A 19,056-nucleotide genomic window follows, 5' to 3' on the forward strand; every position below is an offset into this window, starting at 1 on the left:
CTCCTCCACTATTGCTAAAGCAATTAACCCTCTGCCGTGCTCCCAGGCAGGGCCAGAAAAATACAAATAGTTATTTTTATGTCTATTAAACAAAGAAAAAGAAGGAAAAGGAGGATGTACATAAGAGAGATTGGAGGAGCAAGTACAAAGCTCATAGATAAACTGAAGAAGCTAGAAAGTATGATTTCTAGAATTTGGCTCAGGAATATTTTCCCAGGTCGTGTCTTTATCTCCATGCTTTACTCTTCACCTAGAGAGATACCCAGCCTTTTGCTCAACAAAAAGCTGCTGAAAGAATAAATCAGTGAATAAGTTAACAAGTAGATTGAAGCATAAATGATTTAATTTCCTTCATTTATATTTATTAATGTTCACAGCAATTTGTTTTTCTTTAAGTCCCTGCTAACACTTTCTTAACCTAACTTCTTAGAAAGAGTTAATTGCCTTTGTAATGCTTTCACCAACATTTATTTCTCTTCTATAACCTGAGTCACTTTCCTTATCAAAAGATAATCTAAAAATACAAAATTGAATTATTAAGTTTTTATTATCTGATTCAATTTTTCTGCTAGACATATTTTACTTGAAAATCATCTAGCTTTTAATATTAATTTATTACTGCTGTACTCTAATCTGTACTCTAATCTTGTTCAGTACAGTAAACTGCTGTACTCTAATCTTGTTTAAGCCTGTTCCAAATACTAAAGAGTTTCTTATTTGTACACTTTTATATCTCTAGTAATTATATACATTATTATCTCATTCCTGTTTTACATTACAATTTACATCACTTGACTTTGGATCACATTTTTTCCAGTAATTTTCTTTGTAAATGATATGCTATAAGTTACCAAAACAGTCTCATCCACCACATTCATAACAGAATACCTGCTATTCTTTTTGCCATATTTTTTTTTCAAGCAAAAGCATTTATTTGGTTATCCATTTTAAATACAGCAGAGGGATAGTTAGGGGGTCCAAACTTGACTGCACCTGCTATTGTATCTGCTATTTTATTCTAACATAAAGTATAATCGAATATCTCCATATCTCAATTTCTATATATGTCCTCCATTTTCCTTTTCTATAAATACTATTAATTAAGGCCATAGATATCATTACCAATTAGATCACAGAGATTGTTATTCTGCATTTAGAATACTGCCTGGCACCTGGTAGCACTCAATAAACATTTGTCAAATAAGTAAACAAATAATTCCTTGTGGACCACCAATTTGAGGGTAACAGCTTCCTGCTATAGCACCCTTACTCATTTAACAACTAATTAAAAAGTGCCTTTGATCATCTTGTTGACAAATGATCTTTTGTTGGCTTTTACTGCTCGGCAGCATTAATATTTAACAGTAACTGCAACCATAATGATAACAGCATAGTAACTGAAGCAAATGGTATTTACTCTGCCAGGCACTATATTAACTTGGGGGTGGTTTAGTCGATAAGCCGTGTCCAACTCTTGTGACCCCATGGACTGTAACCCAACAGGCTCTTCTATCCATGGTATTTACCAGGGAAGCATAGTGGAGTGGGTTGCCATTTCCTTCTCCAGAGGATCTTCCCGACCCAGGTTCTGAACCCATGGACCCATGTCACTTGCTTTGCAGGAGGATTATTTTACCGTGGAGTCACCAGGGAAGCCCAATTATTTTAATTTACATATATTAATTTATTTAGTCCTCAAAAATAACTCAATGAAGTGATACTATTACTGTACCTATTTTACACATGAAGAAACTGAGGCACAGAGTGGTTAAGGACACATAGAAAGTGGAAGAAATAGGACTTGAACCCAGACTCTTAACCATTACATGATAATGACTCTCCAAGACCTAGTATTTTAATTTTTAGGGTGTATCTTTTACTCCAACTAAGTTATAAGTTCTTCAAGTAAAGAGCTTAATCTTTTACCTCCTGGAATCAGTCACAGCCCCAAGAGAAGTGCCTTATATGTAACAGGCTCAATAATTTTTTGCTAAGTTTAGCACTGATCAATAATGTATAAGTTAATATCTAATAAGTTATACTATAATAATAAAAATTTGAATTCAAATAAGATGGGAAAGATTAGCACGAAACCTCTTTACTTCTGGTACGGCAGTGAAATGAGGCAGAATAATCTGGTGAAATTGTCCAGGAACATTCTCTGTAACTATGAACTCCCTCTGTTCCTTTCTAATGTAACCAAATCTTCTCAACAGGGGAAAAACGGAAAACATCTGAACTAAACACAGATGATTATTTCTAATTGAGATGGGGGGTGGTAATGACAGCAAAAGATTTTTGAGGATTTGGGGATTGTGTTGAGCACACTATGTACCAATCACCATATTATGAGACTGTAAATAGGGCAGATCATACCTGATAGTACTTGTCAATAAGTACTATTATCATAATCAGTTCACAGATGTACAAAATTGTCTTAGAGTAACTACAGGTCACAGCTAAGAGATAGTAGGGTTGGGACCTGGCCTATGCTTAAGTAACTAGAGTATTCTAAAAGGAAGGTTTGACTGGGGATTATGCACCAAAATCTAAAACCACGGAACAACAGACTGGTTCCAAACTGGGAAAGGAGTACGTCAAGGCTGTATATTGTCACCTTGCTCATTTAACTTATATTCAGAGTACATCATGTGAAATGCCAGGCTGGACAAAGCACAAGCTGGAATCAAGGTTGCCGAGAGACATATCAATAACCTCAGATATGCAGATGACACAGCCCTTATGGCAGAAAGCGAAGAACAACTAAAGAGCCTCCTGATGAAAGTGAAAGAGGAGAGTGAAAAGGCTGGCTTAAAACTCAACATTCAGAAAACTAAGATCATGGCATCTGGTCCCATCACCTCATGGCAAATAGATGGGAAAACAACGGAAACAATGAGAGACTTTATTTTGGGGGGCTCCAAAATCACTGCAGATGGTGACTGCAGCCATGAAATTAAAAAACGTTTACTCCTTGAAAGAAAAGTTATGACCAACCTAGACAGCATATTAAAAAGCAGAGACATCACTTTGCCAACAAAGGTCTGTCTGGTCAAAGCTATGGTTCTTCCAGTAGTCATGCATGGATGTGAGAGCTGGACTATAAAGAAAGCTGAGCACTGAAGAATTGATGATTTTGAACTGTGGTGTAGGAGAAGACTCTTGAGAGTCCCTTGGACTGCAAGGAGATCCAACCACTCAATCCTAAAGGAAATCAGTCCTGAATAATCACAGGAAGGACTGATGCTGAAGCTGAAATTCTAATACTCTGGCCACCTGATGAGAAGAACTGACTCATTGGAAAAGACCCTGATACTGGGGAAGATTGAGGGCAGGAGGAGAAGGGGATGACAGAAGATGAGATGGTTGGATGGCATCACCAACTTGATGGTTTGCACAAATTCTGGGAGATGGAGATGGACAGGGAAGCCTGGCATGCTGCAGTCCATGGGGTCACAAAGAGTCAGACACAACTGAGTGACTGAACTGAACTGACTGACTAAAATCTAAAATGATTCCTTTTACATAATCCAATTGTCTCTGTCTCCCCTGCCATCACACCAAGCCACACTTCACTTTGGCATTTCACTGTCTGAATTTAATTTGGGGAGTGATAAAAACCACCTCCCTGTCTGGATAAAGCCACAACTGTACCAACTCCTCTGTGGCATCATCATCCTGACACCTAGCACTGACAAATTTACCCAAACTTTGAAAGGTAATATTTGCAAATATCAAAAGGCAAATTTCTCCTATTGAATGAAATTCTCTCTGAATACAGTTAAACGGCATTGACAGACCAGGTAAAGTCTGATATGGCTATGAATGTCTTCCAAAGCAAATATAAATGAAATGCATTTTATACACCTCCTGTAAGGATAAGACTAAGCAAATAGCTAGAACTGGCAACCCAAAGAGATTCAGGGCACATCAACATTGTGAACAGTGCTTCAAATGTTTTTGGGCTTAACTTAAAACTCCAAAGCATATTAAGGCAGAAGACTTTCAGATCCATGATGGTATAAATTTAATCCACATGTGTCTGATTCATTTACACTTGAAGCATTCAAGTAATGTTTTGTAAGTACTGTCTCAATGTCTATGAGATCTCTGGGCATTTTGTGTCTTTCTCCTTAAAAAACAGGAAATCATACTTTGGCAAAAGTAAATAAACTTAAAATACCAAAGTATTACAGACCACCATGCACAACTAAATCAACAGGCTTTTGTGTAAATTCTCAGTCCAGCAGTGTCTTTTTTAAATTAGATTGACTTTTGCTGGTCCAATTTTATACCATTCATCTCCATGAAGGGAGATGTTATACTCAAATATGAGTTCGATTCCAAAGGCCTATAGACAGCTCAATAGATTTACCAAATCACTCTGTAAACCTATGTGTAATATACTTTATGTTGAGATAACATGTAAATAAACAGACTTCTAGAAGAAGGTCCTAAGCCAGATTCTGTGGGAAACAGACTTTGAGACAGTGATCTGCATGCAGAAATTCTTCTGAAGGGTGTGAGGCAATGAGGAAAGCAGGATTTGGCAGAAGGAGGCGCAGAGCTGGGATGCAGTTACAAGCTCTAAAGTGCATAGGACCCTTCAGAAATGTCCCACAGGAGGCAAGGGTGTGCTTTAGGTCCCCACACCCACCTGTCACTGTACACAGAATGACCAAAGAGAGGGGGGCACAACCACGGGCAAGGCAGCTCCCTTTGGCTGAGGGTAATTTCCCTGAGGGGAAAACTCACCCCATAGGGGATCCAAGTGGGACACCAGTGTCTACTAAGCAAGGCTGTTGGAGTTTTCTGAGAATTAATCCCCTGTGAATATAAGACCTACTCAGTCTTTCAGTCTGATTAGCAATACAAATTGAGCCATATATTCACTCAGTCAGCTAGCAAAGGCTTGAGGTAAGCAAACTCATTTTTTAGACAAATGTCAACATTTACTATGGAGCTTTTATTTATGACAATGTACAACCAGTGTCTGTAGGTCTTACTCAAAGACATTTTCTCTTCCTGTGTCCTGAAATAATCCCCTCAAGGATAAAACACCAATAAAAAATACATTTTGGAGAAAAAAAATTGTGCATATAGAGAAAAAGGCAGTGTTAAAGATAATAACAGGGCAAAAATAACTTTGAAGAAGTTGTATCACCCAGCTTTTTCCCTTTGCCTTTGATAATTCACATTTGATACCTGGTTCCTTTTCATTCATTCATTCAATAAACATTGGTTATGACCTACTTCTTGTAGAAACTAAAATATAAACCAGCAAATAGCTCTTCAACACCAAGAACCATTGAGACTAACAGAGGAAACTAACATGTAAACAATGTAATAAGATAATATCAATCCCAGTTTATCTATGAACTTCTTCCAGATTGCTGATGAAATTCCTAAATCCTAGCACCAGACTCAAATTGTAGAATGTTCAGGATTCTCCAAGATGCCAATTCGAATACTCCTGGGAAACCTCTGAACACACTTTCATCTCTCGGACCTCTCCAATCCAAATCTTAATCCACAGTTTTGAAGTATTCCCAAGGCCGACCAATCAAGTCCTGACCCCATCAGCAGACAGAGTCCAAAGTGGAAATGAGAACCACTACCCACTGAGCCCTGGTTTACATTAAATTCATTTAGAAAATACTTATTCAGCCCAACTCTGTGCCAGCCATTGGTTTTAGAATTGAAGACACTCAATAAACAAGGTTCCTTCCTTCAGGGAGCTTACATGCTATAGGCAGAAGCCAAACAACAACCAAATAAGCAGATAAGTGTATCCCATGTTATCTGATACTGCTAAATGCTATGAAAGAAAATAAAGCGGAGGAATGGAATAGAGAAGAGAAGGGTTACTTTCTAAGACAGCCAGGTTAGACAACATATTTAAGAGAGAAGTCAGGGAAGAGCCACATGGATGTCAGGAGGAGAGTACTCCAGGCAAGAGAACACCAAGGCTTCAGGCTCAGGATGTGTTCCCAAATCTCTTGGAACTGCTCCTCTGCCAGCTCCTATCACTGACCTCACACCACATACCTCATGTCCACCCAAACACAAGAGCAGCCTGAATACCCGTCATAGAAACTATATTTAACTAACTCTAAAATGTGCCTTATCTTCTGGATATGAATTTTGAGCTGCATGTGTCTGAGTTGTTAAAGAATTTCATAAAAGTGGGGTTTCCCTGGTGGTCCAGCGGTTAAGAATCCACCTGCCAGTGCAGGGGATGTGGGTTAGATCCCTGGTCCTGGAAGATTCCACATGCTGAGAGGCAACTAAGCCTGTGAACGACAAGAACTGAGCCTGCACTCTGGAGCCCATGCTCTGCAACAAGAGAAGCCACCACGAGAAGTCCACACACTGCAACTAGAGAGTAGCTCCTGCCCACCACCTCTAGAGAAAGCTTGCGTGTGGCAACAAAGATCAATGCAGTCAAAAATAATAAATGAATAACTTTAAAAGAATTTCATAAAAGTAGAACCCAAGTATTATCAGTCCTTTCTCCAAACATCATCATTGCAGTTTCCACCTTCTAAACCAGGGAGCACTCCCACTTCACAAGGGAAACCAGCTAAAACAATTATCAACAATATCACCTCTAAATTAGTAGCAATGCAAGAATAGCCAAAAAGATCTGACATAAAGCTATAAAACAATCCAGTTTGTTTTTAATTTTAAAATGAAACTCATTCAAAGTCCTTTATTTGGTACAGTGAGATCCAATGATGGATTGGTTAATTATTTTTTTTAGTTTGGGAAATAATTCAAACAGGTACATATTATATATACATATATTTATACATTTCCACATTTCATTTGAAATATGTAAATGTACATCCATTCACCATCCTTTTGGTGTAGAGCCAGGTGGACAGGACACATACACAGATTGTCATTATACAGTTTTTACACATGATAATGAGGACCAGCCTCTCCAAGAAAGCAATCTTTACTAATAGTCAAAATGTTCTATTCTGTTGTGTTGCTCCACCATTTGCCACTGGCCCTGTAAGAGCTGGTCTTTATGACGCCAATACCTTTAGCAATTCAGTAGAATTCAATTAACCATTCAGTTATTTGATTTATATCTGACAAACATCTTAGTGACCAAATGTTTAACTACATGACTAGAAATACTAGCAGAAGAGTAAAAACCTTAGAAAAATTAAAGTCAAACTCTATGTATGAAGGAAAACACACTTCTTGGGTAAACTCACCTATCTAAGTTATCATTTTGCTCTTCATATACTTCCCAATTCAAAATGATCCTTCCAGTAAAAGACTGCTAAAGTTGAACTATGTCATAACTCGACAGTTGCTGACTTACGGAACAGATTAAAAATTCCATTTGGTTTCAATATCTGCTAATTAACTTACCTACAGAACTCAGAACCCACATTCTGGTAAATCATTTCCCATCTCTTGACTTCATACTACTTAAGTTACAGTCAACCAGTCAACAACTATTTATTGCTCTGCCAAACTAGTGAAATAAGTATAGGAATAATAATAAGTTCTTTTTAGGATTACATAGTCTAGAAATGGAATGTTAAAAAGACTCACTACCTGAAGAAAGACAAAAGTAAAGAATATTAAGGAAATGTTACTTAGAAGTGCTAAGTGTCTTCTTTTTCCATATCACTCTAGAAACATCAGAAAAATATCTTCAAGGTTTATTTATTAGGAAAAAGTGGTTCACCTAAGATGCATGCAAGACAATTTTATAATGGCCATTTGACTCTCAAAGATTTTTGTATTAACTTGTTGGTAAATGGAATTGTAAGTCAGTCAGTACCTATTGCATTTCCTTGCATTTTTCAGTTGGGATCGTAATTAAATGAATTTATATGAATTAACAATGTTTAAAACTATAAAATTCAGATATTGAAAAATTTTACAGACATTAACAAGTTATACTTGAAGTTAACATTATGATTATGTTTCTAAGTAACAATTCCTGAAAATACACATATACAGACACACACATACACATATATCCCTCCTTTTGTGGGGGAAAAAATAGGGGAATTTTAGGGCAGTGAAACTATTCTGTATGATACTATGATGGTGGATACATATCAATATACATTTGTTAAAACCCACACACTGTACAGCATGAGGAGAACCCTGATATAAACTACAGACTTTAGTCAATCATAATGTACCCATATTGGCTCATCAATTGTAACAAATGAACTACATCAACGTAAGATGTTTATAATAAGGATTACTGAGTGTGAATGGATGGAGACATGAGGAGGTATGTAAATTCTGTGCTGTCTACTCATTTTCCTGTAAACCTACGACTACTCAAGAAAAAGAAAATCTATTAAAAGAGATTTCTAACAAACATCATGATCATCTTACCTTTGTATTAAACTCAATCATCAAAATTAATAAAGTATCCCCTTTTTCATCAGCCACGTTTCAAAAGTTTTAGAAATTATGCCAAAACTATTGATAAGTTTTGATGCAGTAAAATCCTGCCAATCCCAGACATCAACACCTGCATTACTCACGTCCTCCTTTCAGTTTATGCATGCACCTGTACCCTTATTCCAGTTTGAGGCTTGAAAAATGACAGTGAACACAGGTCAAAGATTGTCTGCAGATGTTCATTCAAATGACAAATTCAACATTTCATCCTTATCAGGATGAGAGAAGGCACAGTGTAGAGTAGGGCACTGACCTGGAAGATGTCACAATTATAGTGCATCTGTGAGAATTCAGAAGCTCAGTTTCAGAGATATGTTTTAAACATTCAGAAGCTTCTAACATGTAGGGTGTAGAATGATGGCTCAGTCATTAACATCTATGCTGTTCCTCCTGGGCATTCAGAGGATAAAGGAAAAATGGTTCAGTAGGGAAATCAGTGTCGGGTATTACTTTGGCATTCCCAAGCCTGGATTTTTCACTCAGGTTCCATTCAGAACTGTCTGAGGGCCTTAACAAAACACGTAAGGCACTTGTTGTAAGTCACAAGTTATAAATCCTTTAGCCAAAACTTGCCATGAAGACCCAAGACTTCACAAGAGAAAGAAACTAGGAATGCAAAGAATGCTTGAAACAACTTAAAACATCAATTCAGCCTGGGGTATCTGTGATAGCCCTACCACCCATCTAATGCAGAAACAATTTTCCACACTAAAAAGCATTTTAGAAGTATTGATGCATTGGGGTCATAAGTGCAGCAATAATTCACAGTTAAATAAAACACAGACCTCAGAAAATGTTTCATAAAAATAAAATTATATTTCCACTAGGATATATATGCAAGATATTAACTAAATTGTGATATCTATTCTAGCACTTAAAAAAAAAAAAAACTTCAGGAAAAGAAATTCGAGAAAAATATATATTCAAAATATTCCTGGTGAGGATGAAACTTTGTTACCTTCTATTGCCTGACAGTAGTTAACCTAAAACTCCTATTTTTCAAAGTCAAAAGCCAAAACTAAGTAGAATTTTAAAGGTGACTTGAAAAAAAAAAAGCAAGAACCAAAACACCAGTGATTAGCCCAGTTGTCCAGGGTGACCTGTGTCTCATTAAATTCACTACTTCATGGTTTTAAGGCTTTCTCCAGAGCTTCACTTTTACATTTTCTTTAAATATTTTCAGCTACCTCTTTCCTCCTTTTCTTAGCATTCCCTTTCCAACTCTCAAATTAGTCATTTTTACTCAGACTCACTTTTTATTTTAAAAAGCTACTCTATTTCAAAGTTTAAAAGAAAAGGAGAATTATTCTAAGGGAATTCCCTTTGTCAAGTAGCATAAATTAAACTCTCCAAGAATGAACACTGAAGTGATTCCAAATGTTGACAGATTTTTCTCAGCTATTCACATTCAAACAACTAAACTATGAGCTCAGATGAGACCCCAAGTTGGGTTCACCTAAGGCCTCCTAAATTGACAATAAGCAAGCTTCAACATGTTGACTTGACATTGACAGATGTAGTCTATCCTCCACTAGATTGGGCACCTCGGATCAACACTGGAATACTGTGTAAAAAATACTTAAATGATACAATTCCAGTAGCTAAATTCAAATTGTAAGGAAATAAGAGGTATAGAAATAAAGAAATATTTTAAAAGCAAGAAATCCTTTTGCAGAATAAAATTGACTACCATAGGATCTATCTGCAGCAGCAACTCTCAAGACTTCTGTTCACCAGAACCATCAGGATTGTTTATTAAAGCTCTACTGGCAACAATTCTTAGACAATGAACCCACAGGGGCGTAGAAGAACTGCGTTAAAACAAACAAAAACAAGCACTGGCATATCACTATGCAAGGTTTGACTATGACCTTTGTGTTATGGCTACCTTTGTCTTAACTCTTTTGCCTTACCTCTACCTGAGTATCACCTGTATTACTACCTTTGAATACTAATCTGTTTCCCACTTGGTAAACAGAAAAAGGAATGGAAATAATCTTCACTGCCATCAGTAGCTACACACACAAGGATGTTTTCTCTTTCATTGTATGTTATCACCTTTTCTATCATACACTGCTGGACAAAGTTATGGCCATACTTATCAATCACAAGTATTTTTTTGTCTTCTATTTAGAAAGTCATATAAATGATTTATGTTTGTTGCTAATTCTTTACCCTTAGCCTTCATTTCCAAATAAAAATACCAAGATGTTAAATATAGATGCTGGAAAAAGAGGAAATGAAATGATAAGAGAAGATTCCTTGGCTCTCATATCCCTCCCAGCATTACTATCATCCTGGATTAATGAACTAGAGATTTCTTTACCTGATCTACCCTTCCTTGCCTGATCTACCCATTGAGGTCACCTGCACTATCCAACTATCTCAACTCGTCACTTCCCTTTGCAAACTGAAACCTGGTCATTGTGTGTTGAGAAGAAGCCAATCTATAAATTACAAGCCTACGTGATTTTCTATCAAGACTTATTGGAGTTCATTCCAATATTGTTTATAGTCATTTTTTCACATTTTAGAAACTAATCATATTCAGTATATTAAGACTGTCATTTCTGTGAAAATTACTTTATACCACACTGCAATATTTAACACTATGGTTAGAACTGTTTAGTGAGATATTTCTTTTATTTCCAGGCTTGTGGGAAAATAACCATCTGTGTCATAGTTAGCTTAATTCTAAGCCAGAGCTGAGAACTAAAGCAAATTCTGAATAGGAGTAAATTCCAGCACTCAAAAGATGAAACAGCATTGCCCATCAAGACTAACATCTTTGAAAAAGACAACAAACCTTGTATTGAATATGGATTAACTGAAAAAAGCAACAACAAAAAAAAATTGTCAAAACCATAGATCCTTACCAGAAATGGACTCCAACAAATGCAGGAAACACACATTATACCCAGAAGCTGGATGACCATTTCAAAGTGATGAGACCTGCCTTGTCTGTGCTGCTGACTTCTAAATTTAACTTTCAAAAGTGAAATTCCTGTGATGGCATTGCAAACAAATGAAACACCCAGGGCTAGGAGCCCCAGAAAAGCAAAAAGTAAAAGATAAAACCTATCTTCCCAGTCTTTGATTTGATCTGTTTTGTAGAAACACCAGGTCCTTGAAGCTTGAATTTTATAGTCACGATGCCCAAGGATGGGCAGCAAAGCTACAAAAACAGCAAAAAAGCACACCCCACTCAACATCATTTTAACATGCTTGGTTGTAATTTTTGTAGAGTGAAATATTGGTTTGGTGACTCCAATGCATCGCTCAATGGCCATCAAACTGCCTAGAAAAAGTGGGCACAGACCAGAGAACACCATGCAGATACCAAAAATACTGCAAAGGATATTTGACTTGTCAAAGTAGATCCAGTCTTTATCAGAAGCATACACAAAGACCGCTATAGTTCCATTGATGAGGTGCCCAGAGAAATCTGTGATTACTAGAGCACTAGCCAAAAGCAAAAACGATGACTTGTACTTCTGTCTAAATCTCTGGTATGCCTTCATGAGAATAGCAATGGCAAGGCTGTTCGATAAGATTCCCACTGTCATGAATATTATTGAAAAAGATATTGAAAGGTCTTCTTCCAGTTGGCAAGTTGTATTTGAAAGGAGCTCAGATGCAGGAGACACTGGCTGTATAGAATTGTTCGTGGACATTGTTGTGGAGATAAGAGCCGGCCACTCAAGTCATCTCCGTCTCAAGAGTTTAGGCTTGCAGTCCAGAGATCTGTAGCATAAAGACAGAGAAATCATGAGCCCTGGAAAACTGCTCATCTGGCATCCTAGCACCCTATGGTGGGAATCAGATTTATCCAGCCTATCAGCAGCCAGGTTGCATCATGCTGAAAACTTGGGTTCCACATCTCATTTTCAAGGTAAAGAAGCTACCAGAACTGAGACCTCTTGGTTAACTTCTGTGTCTACTCTGCCAATGAGCATCTCCTAAATCTCCTCCTGACACTTCACTGACACCCTTAAACTTCAGATTTACCAAGTCACTTAACAAGACTAGATTTAAACCCAAATGAGTTTTTAAAAGTATGATAGTCTATTCTAATAACTAAGTGACCTTCTAAACTTTTTGCTTTTTCCTCTGATGAACTTTGCCCCAAACGTGTAGATTATTCCTTTGGGAGATATGTCTGTTTGTCAGGCAGACAAAAATCATCTTCCCCAAATTTTGGAATAGAGTGCAGGGTGGAGCCACAAGCGCAGTGACGCCGCAGGGGCTTCTCTGAATAAGTTCTAAATTCGAGCTAAAACTATGTGATTTAGCTCAAATAACAGCAAACCACACATATCAGTGACCCATGGGAGGCTACCACCTGTGCAGAAATGCAGGTGGGTGACAGCAAGGGAGATGGACCACCCTCACTGTGTGTACTTCTGCCTAGATGCTGCTGATCTTAAGTTACAGCTTCAGGGCAGCAATATCAAAGGCGAATTATTCATTTGTAGCTCTTTCCCTAAGGCTTCCTTGGTAGCTCAAGACGGTAAAGAGTCTGCCTGCAATGCAGGAGATCTGGGTTTGAACCCTGAGTCAGGAAGATCCCCTGGAGAAGGACATGACAATCCATTCCAGTATTCTTGCCTGGAAAATCACATGGACGGAGGAGCCTGGCGGAAACACCCCACAGGGTCGCAGAGTTGGACACGACTGACACACAGCTCTTTCCCTAATGAGCTGAGGCCTGAGTCACAGACCCTCCATGCCCACCGCCGCCGCCACCCCGCCCCGAGCTCTTTCGGCCGGCGTTTCCCCAACAGCTTTCCCGGAGGCTAGGAATTCCGAAGCCAGCCTTTCCTGGGACCGGCCCAAGCGGGGCCGCCCCGGTCTGCCCGCTGGGCGGCCGCCTCCTCCGAGTCTTACTCACAGCGCTACTTTTGCCCGCTGCTACCCGACGCCCCCAGGCCTCTGCTTGCAACATCCTTCCCAAACCTCTTAACTGGCTGAAACTTTCTGCGATTGCTCAAACGCCAGAGGGCCGGTCTCCCTCCCACCCCGGGGGCGCCAAAGACCTGCGCTGATCCGGATGTGGGAGTCGAAGTGTCGCGGGCATGGAAGCGAGGGGCGAAAGAGGATCTTTTCGTTTACCCGTTTCCCTCCTCTTAGACCCGTTCTCCCGGGTCCCAGCCGCGCACCTCAGAATCCGGACGGGTCGGTCTTCTCTCTGAGGCTGTATCCCGAGCTGGGGGCATCTGTTCCACACTTGGCCAGCGCAGGCTCAGGTGCCCTCGGGTGCGGCTGCCTGCCGCCGCCCCGGGCGTCCGAGAGTGGGGTGGCTAAACCTCAGTCAGCTTGAGCATCCGGAGACCGACGCGTGGGAATCGAGCCGCTAGAGGGGTGGTGACCTTGGCATCCCCGGCTGCGGGCAGTGCTCTAGGCGGAGCAGAAGGGCGCGCCGGCCCGTGGGCCATCCCGCGCCCTGCTCTGCTTCGCCGCCGCGGATGCCTCTTGAGCGCAGCGCCGCGCCCGCGCCACGGCTCCCGCCCGGACTCGCTCTCGCCGCGCGTCCTTCCGCGCGCTCGCTCAGCGCGGAACCTGCCTGGTGCGCTCGGCTGGTTGGATCCTTTAGCACCTAGCAGCGCTCGCCGCCTGGGCGGGGAGGAGGGCGCGGTTGACCTCCGCCCCTTCCTCTCCGCCCCTTTCGCCTTGAGCCGGACCCGGAGAAACTTCAGCACCGTACTCAGATGCTACAGCCGCCCTGCTCAGCATCACTAAGGCCCTCTTAGCTGCCCGACCACTTAGGGAAAAGTTTTGTTTCAAACTCGCTCTCCAGCTAAAGGCGCCATCTCTACGGCTGTAAAATAGGAATCAGGAGAGCCGAGGAAAGCCCGCAGACAGCAGTCGTGACAGCTTATTGGAACTGTCAGATTGTAGTTGGCCGACAATTCATCCCAAATCCAGCTAAAAAGAACAAACCAGGTACAAAGAAAGAGGTGGTGCATTTGAGATGGTGGGCTTAGGGGCCGATACCCCCAAGAAGTGAAAAACATTCGGGCCACGTGTTTTCAATGGGAAGTCGCGGCCTTAGGATTCTCTGTCACTTACAGGACGGGACTGTTTCTAGCTTTCTAAAGAAGGTGGGAAGGGAAAGGGTGAGGCGTATTCTCGAAGGACGCATGCAGATAAAGCAATAACATTGTAATGATTTTAAAAGCCCGGTGGTGAGAGAATTTCTAGTGGTGTATTTACTCAAAGAAACTCTAATAAATTTTGCTGAAATCGTTTTATAATCAAGTAAAGAAATATCCACTATTTCATTAGGAATTGTAATTCAAGTCATTTTAATATTGTAACCACTTTTTGCTTATATTGTTTTGATCCGTACCTATTAATGTCATTTTCATAGCTTATGGAAATGTATTGCTGACTCTTTTTGTCAGTAAAATATTGCCACAACTTATGTGAAAAACCAGTGCCTCTTGGAAATAAACCCTCTTTTCTCTGTTCTAAAATCAGAAGGGGCCTCTAAACTAGAAATTAAAAAGGATCATAAAATGCTACAGTGAGATAAATAAATTAGCCATTAACTATAGAAAAGAATGATTGCAGTTTTTCTCTGTGGTAGACACAGATTTTTTTTTAAGGATATGATCATAACTTGTAAAATAAACTATTACTCAGGTAGAGTCACTTGAAAATTCTGGTTAACCAAATATTCTAGTTAGTAGAGAAACAGTATATCTGAATGACCAGTGTCCAAAAAACAACTATGTAATAAACCACATGGAAAATATGAATCACACAGAGTACTATTCTATCTTTTAGTGATTAATATCACTTGATCACATTGGATACAATTATCTAGTTACTTATGCCTCTCCCACTGAACTGCATTTCTGCAAAGGTCTTAATTATCTCTCCATCCTCACCTAGGACTATCCTCCTGGTCACTTATTAACATTGTTTGAATTCATCAGTGGTACAACCAACATTTCCAGGATCACACTTCAAGATCTTAAAAAGTCCCCATCTCTCACTGGCACATCTCACAAACAACAGCTACTTAATCTACTGGGTAAAAAAAAGAAAATTCTCATAAAAGCAGTTTTAAGTCATAATGTTTATTATGTACATTCAAAACATTATTAATTTATTTTTAAAGTGCTAGATAAATCCTATTATTTTTAAAGTATCTACTTTGAAATAAAAGTATCTACTTTGCATGTATTCTTGGAGTTCCATTTTTATTTTTTTTTTTATTTTTTTTTTAATTTTTTTTTTTTTTAATTTTAAAATCTTTAATTCTTACATGTGTTCCCAAACATGAAACCCCCTCCCACCTCCCTCCCCATAACATCTCTGTGGGTCATCCCCATGCACCAGCCCCAAGCATGCTGTATCCTGCGTCAGACATAGACTGGCGATTCAATTCTTACATGATAGTATACATGATAGAATGCCATTCTCCCAAATCATCCCGCCCTCTCCCTCTCTCTCTGAGTCCAAAAGTCCGTTATACACAGCTGTGTCTTTTTTCCTGTCTTGCATACAGGGTCGTCATTGCCATCTTTCTAAATTCCATATATATGTGTTAGTATACTGTATTGGTGTTTTTCTTTCTGGCTTACTTCACTCTGTATAATCGGCTCCAGTTTCGTCCATCTCATCAGAACTGATTCAAATGAATTCTTTTTAACGGCTGAGTAATACTCCATTGTGTACATGTACCACAGCTTTCTTATCCATTCATCTGTTGATGGACATTTAGGTTGTTTCCATGTCCTGGCTATTATAAACAGTGCTGCGATGAACATTGGGGTACATGTGTCTCTTTCAATTCTGGTTTCCTCGGTGTGTATACCCAGCAGTGGGATTGCTGGGTCATAAGGTAGTTCTATTTGCAATTTTTTAAGGAATCTCCACACTGTTCTCCATAGTGGCGAGGAGTTCCATTTTTAGAATCCATTCCTTAATCAAGATACATTTCACGTGAATCTCAATAAAAGATTCTAAAGAACCTACATCTCTTCTCAAAATAGAATATATTAGTATCAGTAGAGAAGGTACTAACTAATATGGAAGAGTAAATAATTAACTAACTACTCTTAAAAGAAAAAAATACATATCTGGCCTTATCACACCCAAATCTGACCCCTATTCAAAGTTCCCAATGGCAGCCTCTGACTGCTTATATAAGGAAGTACTAAGTCACTTCAGACGTGTCCAACTCTTTGTGACTCTATGGACTATAGCCCACCAGGCTCCTCTGTCGGGATTCTCCAGGGAAGAATACTGGAGTGGGTTGCCACACCCTTCTCCAGGGCATCTTCCAGACCAAAGGATGGAACCCGAGTCTTCTGCGGCTCCTGCATGGCAGGCGAATTCTTTACTGCTGAGCCACCGGGGGAGCTCCAGTATAAGAGCTGGCAAACCAGCAGATGGAAACAGATCAAAAATTAGTTGGTGGGTGGAGGGGGTGAGAGATGGTGAGGGGAGGAGGTGGGAAGGGGGGTAGCTGATAAAATTCCTCTGAAAAACAGTAGTTGGTATCATTACTGCTAAGAAGCGGACACACAGAAAACTCTTAACTTACATATTCATTCAGCAAATTTCTTGAGCGTCTACTTTGTGTTTCTAAGAGGCAGAAATACAGCTGTGCAGACAAAACCTCCGAGCCCCTGCTCTGGTGTGGCTTTGAGGTGAGGGAGGGCACTTACTTTTGTGGAGCCTATGTCTAAAACCTTGATGTGATTTGGTGGCTTCCCTTTAATGGCGCCAAAGCTGATGTCAGCCTGTCGACAGGAGATAACATGACAGGTGTATGCTTGGCAATCACCTTGGTTCAGGATTAGACGCAGAACCCTGTGCTCTGAGAAGTGTGCACATTATAATTAAAGTCAGAGAAACCGGGACTCAACGACACTGAGGATGAAGCAAAAACTCCATAAAAATTAACAGGCGTGTTGAAGTTGATTTTTATAGTTTTAATAAAACTGTCTAGGAAAACTTTTCTGGAATTTACCATTGACATTCATGCTAGAAACTATGTCCCAGTGTGGCAGTAATTAAAACAATAACTTCTTTTTTTTTAATTTATTATGTAACTCTTTGAAACACCAAAAGTAGCATATGTAATACATTTGTAAGTTGTGAATTAAAATATAAAATAAACACCCATGCACCTACTATCTAATTTAAGGACTGTGTGGATTTCTTAGGGCTGCTGTTACAAAGTACTACAGACTGGGCAGCTTAAAATACAGAAACATATCTTGCAGTCTGGAGTTTAGAAATCCAAAATCAAGGTGTTGGCAGGGTTAGGTCCTCCTAGGGGCTGGCACCCCACTCCAGTACTCTTGCCTGGAAAATCCCATGGACGGAGGAGCCTGGTAGGCTACAGTCCATGGGGTCTCCAAGAGTCGGACACGACTGAGCGACTTCACTTTCATGTTTCACTTTCATGCATTGGAGAAGGAAATGGCAACCCACTCCAGTATTCTTTCCTGGAGAGTCCCAGGGGCGGTGGAGCCTGGTGGGCTGCCATCTCTGGGGTCACACAGAGTCGGACACGACTGAAGCAACTTAGCAGCAGCAGCAGCAGCAGCAGCAGCAGCAGCAGCAGCAGCAGCAGCAGGGGCTGTGAGGGAAAATCTGTTTTGTATCCCTGGCGTGGCTTCTGATGACTTGCTGGCAGTCTTTATCATTCCCGGCTTTTAGACGCATCACCCCCGTCTTCATCTTCACGTGCCATTCTCTCTCTTGGTCCTCACATGGTCATCATCTTATAAGGAGACCAGTCATATTGGATTTGGGATCCACCCTACTCCAGTACGACCTGATCTTAATCGGTTACATATGCAACAACCCTATTTCCTAATACAGTCACATTCTAAGACACTGGGGGTTTGGATTTCAGCATATTTGGGGGTGTGGGGGGAAAGTCATTCAATCCACTGCAAAGGCTATACAGGAACATTACTAATATTGTTATATCTATCTTCATGTTTCTGTCTCCATTTCACTCTTCTGTATACTCCCCCGGAGATAACAGAGACAACCACGATCCTGAATTGTATGTTTGTCATCATTCTCTTGCATTGTACTGTTTTATTACATAAATATGCATATGAACCAATGTATTATTTAATTTTCCTTGTTTTGTAACTTAACCTCCTGTAACTTGTTTTTTTAACACAAGATTTATAAGATTCACAGATATTGTTGTATGCAGCAGGAGTTTACAAAATTCTACAGTCACAAAAATTTGGATATCCAAATTTTTCAAATATCATCTTGTTAATGGTTATCGGGATTATTTCCAGTTTTCTGTTCTTAGGAAATAATCTACTCTGAATAATCCTGTATGTATCACTTTGTGTAGGAGTTTCTCTAGGACATATACCTAGAGTGAAATCACTGGGTCACAGAGTTTGAGAATGTCCAACTTTCCAAGATAAGGCTGCGCCTAGGATTCTCTTTCATATTTGTGACAACACTTGGAATTGTCTGTCTCTTTAATTATTACTAACCAGATGGTTGTAAAATAATATCACATTGGGGACCTAAATTATATTTCTCTTTGCATTCCTGTCTCTTTTTCTGTGAAATATCTGTTTATCTCTTTTGTCCAAATTTTTATTGTAT

The 19,056-nt window shown here is 39.7% G+C and overlaps 1 protein-coding gene across 3 annotated transcripts in view; it reads right to left on the reverse strand.

Annotated features, from left to right (window-relative positions):
- Positions 1 to 12,122, reverse strand: part of PTGFR (prostaglandin F receptor) — a 61,792-nt gene extending 49,670 nt beyond the window's left edge. For all 3 annotated transcript variants that reach the window (XM_068965968.1, XM_068965969.1, XM_068965967.1), the window contains exon 1: positions 11,325 to 12,122. In XM_068965968.1, the coding sequence (XP_068822069.1) occupies positions 11,325 to 12,122 (798 nt within the window). The remainder of the gene's footprint in view (positions 1 to 11,324) is intronic.
- Between the last annotated feature and the right edge of the window lie 6,934 nt (positions 12,123 to 19,056).

The sequence above is a fragment of the Capricornis sumatraensis genome, chromosome 2 (genome assembly GCF_032405125.1).
Source record: "Capricornis sumatraensis isolate serow.1 chromosome 2, serow.2, whole genome shotgun sequence".
In the NCBI taxonomy this organism is placed as follows: Eukaryota; Metazoa; Chordata; class Mammalia; order Artiodactyla; family Bovidae; genus Capricornis; species Capricornis sumatraensis.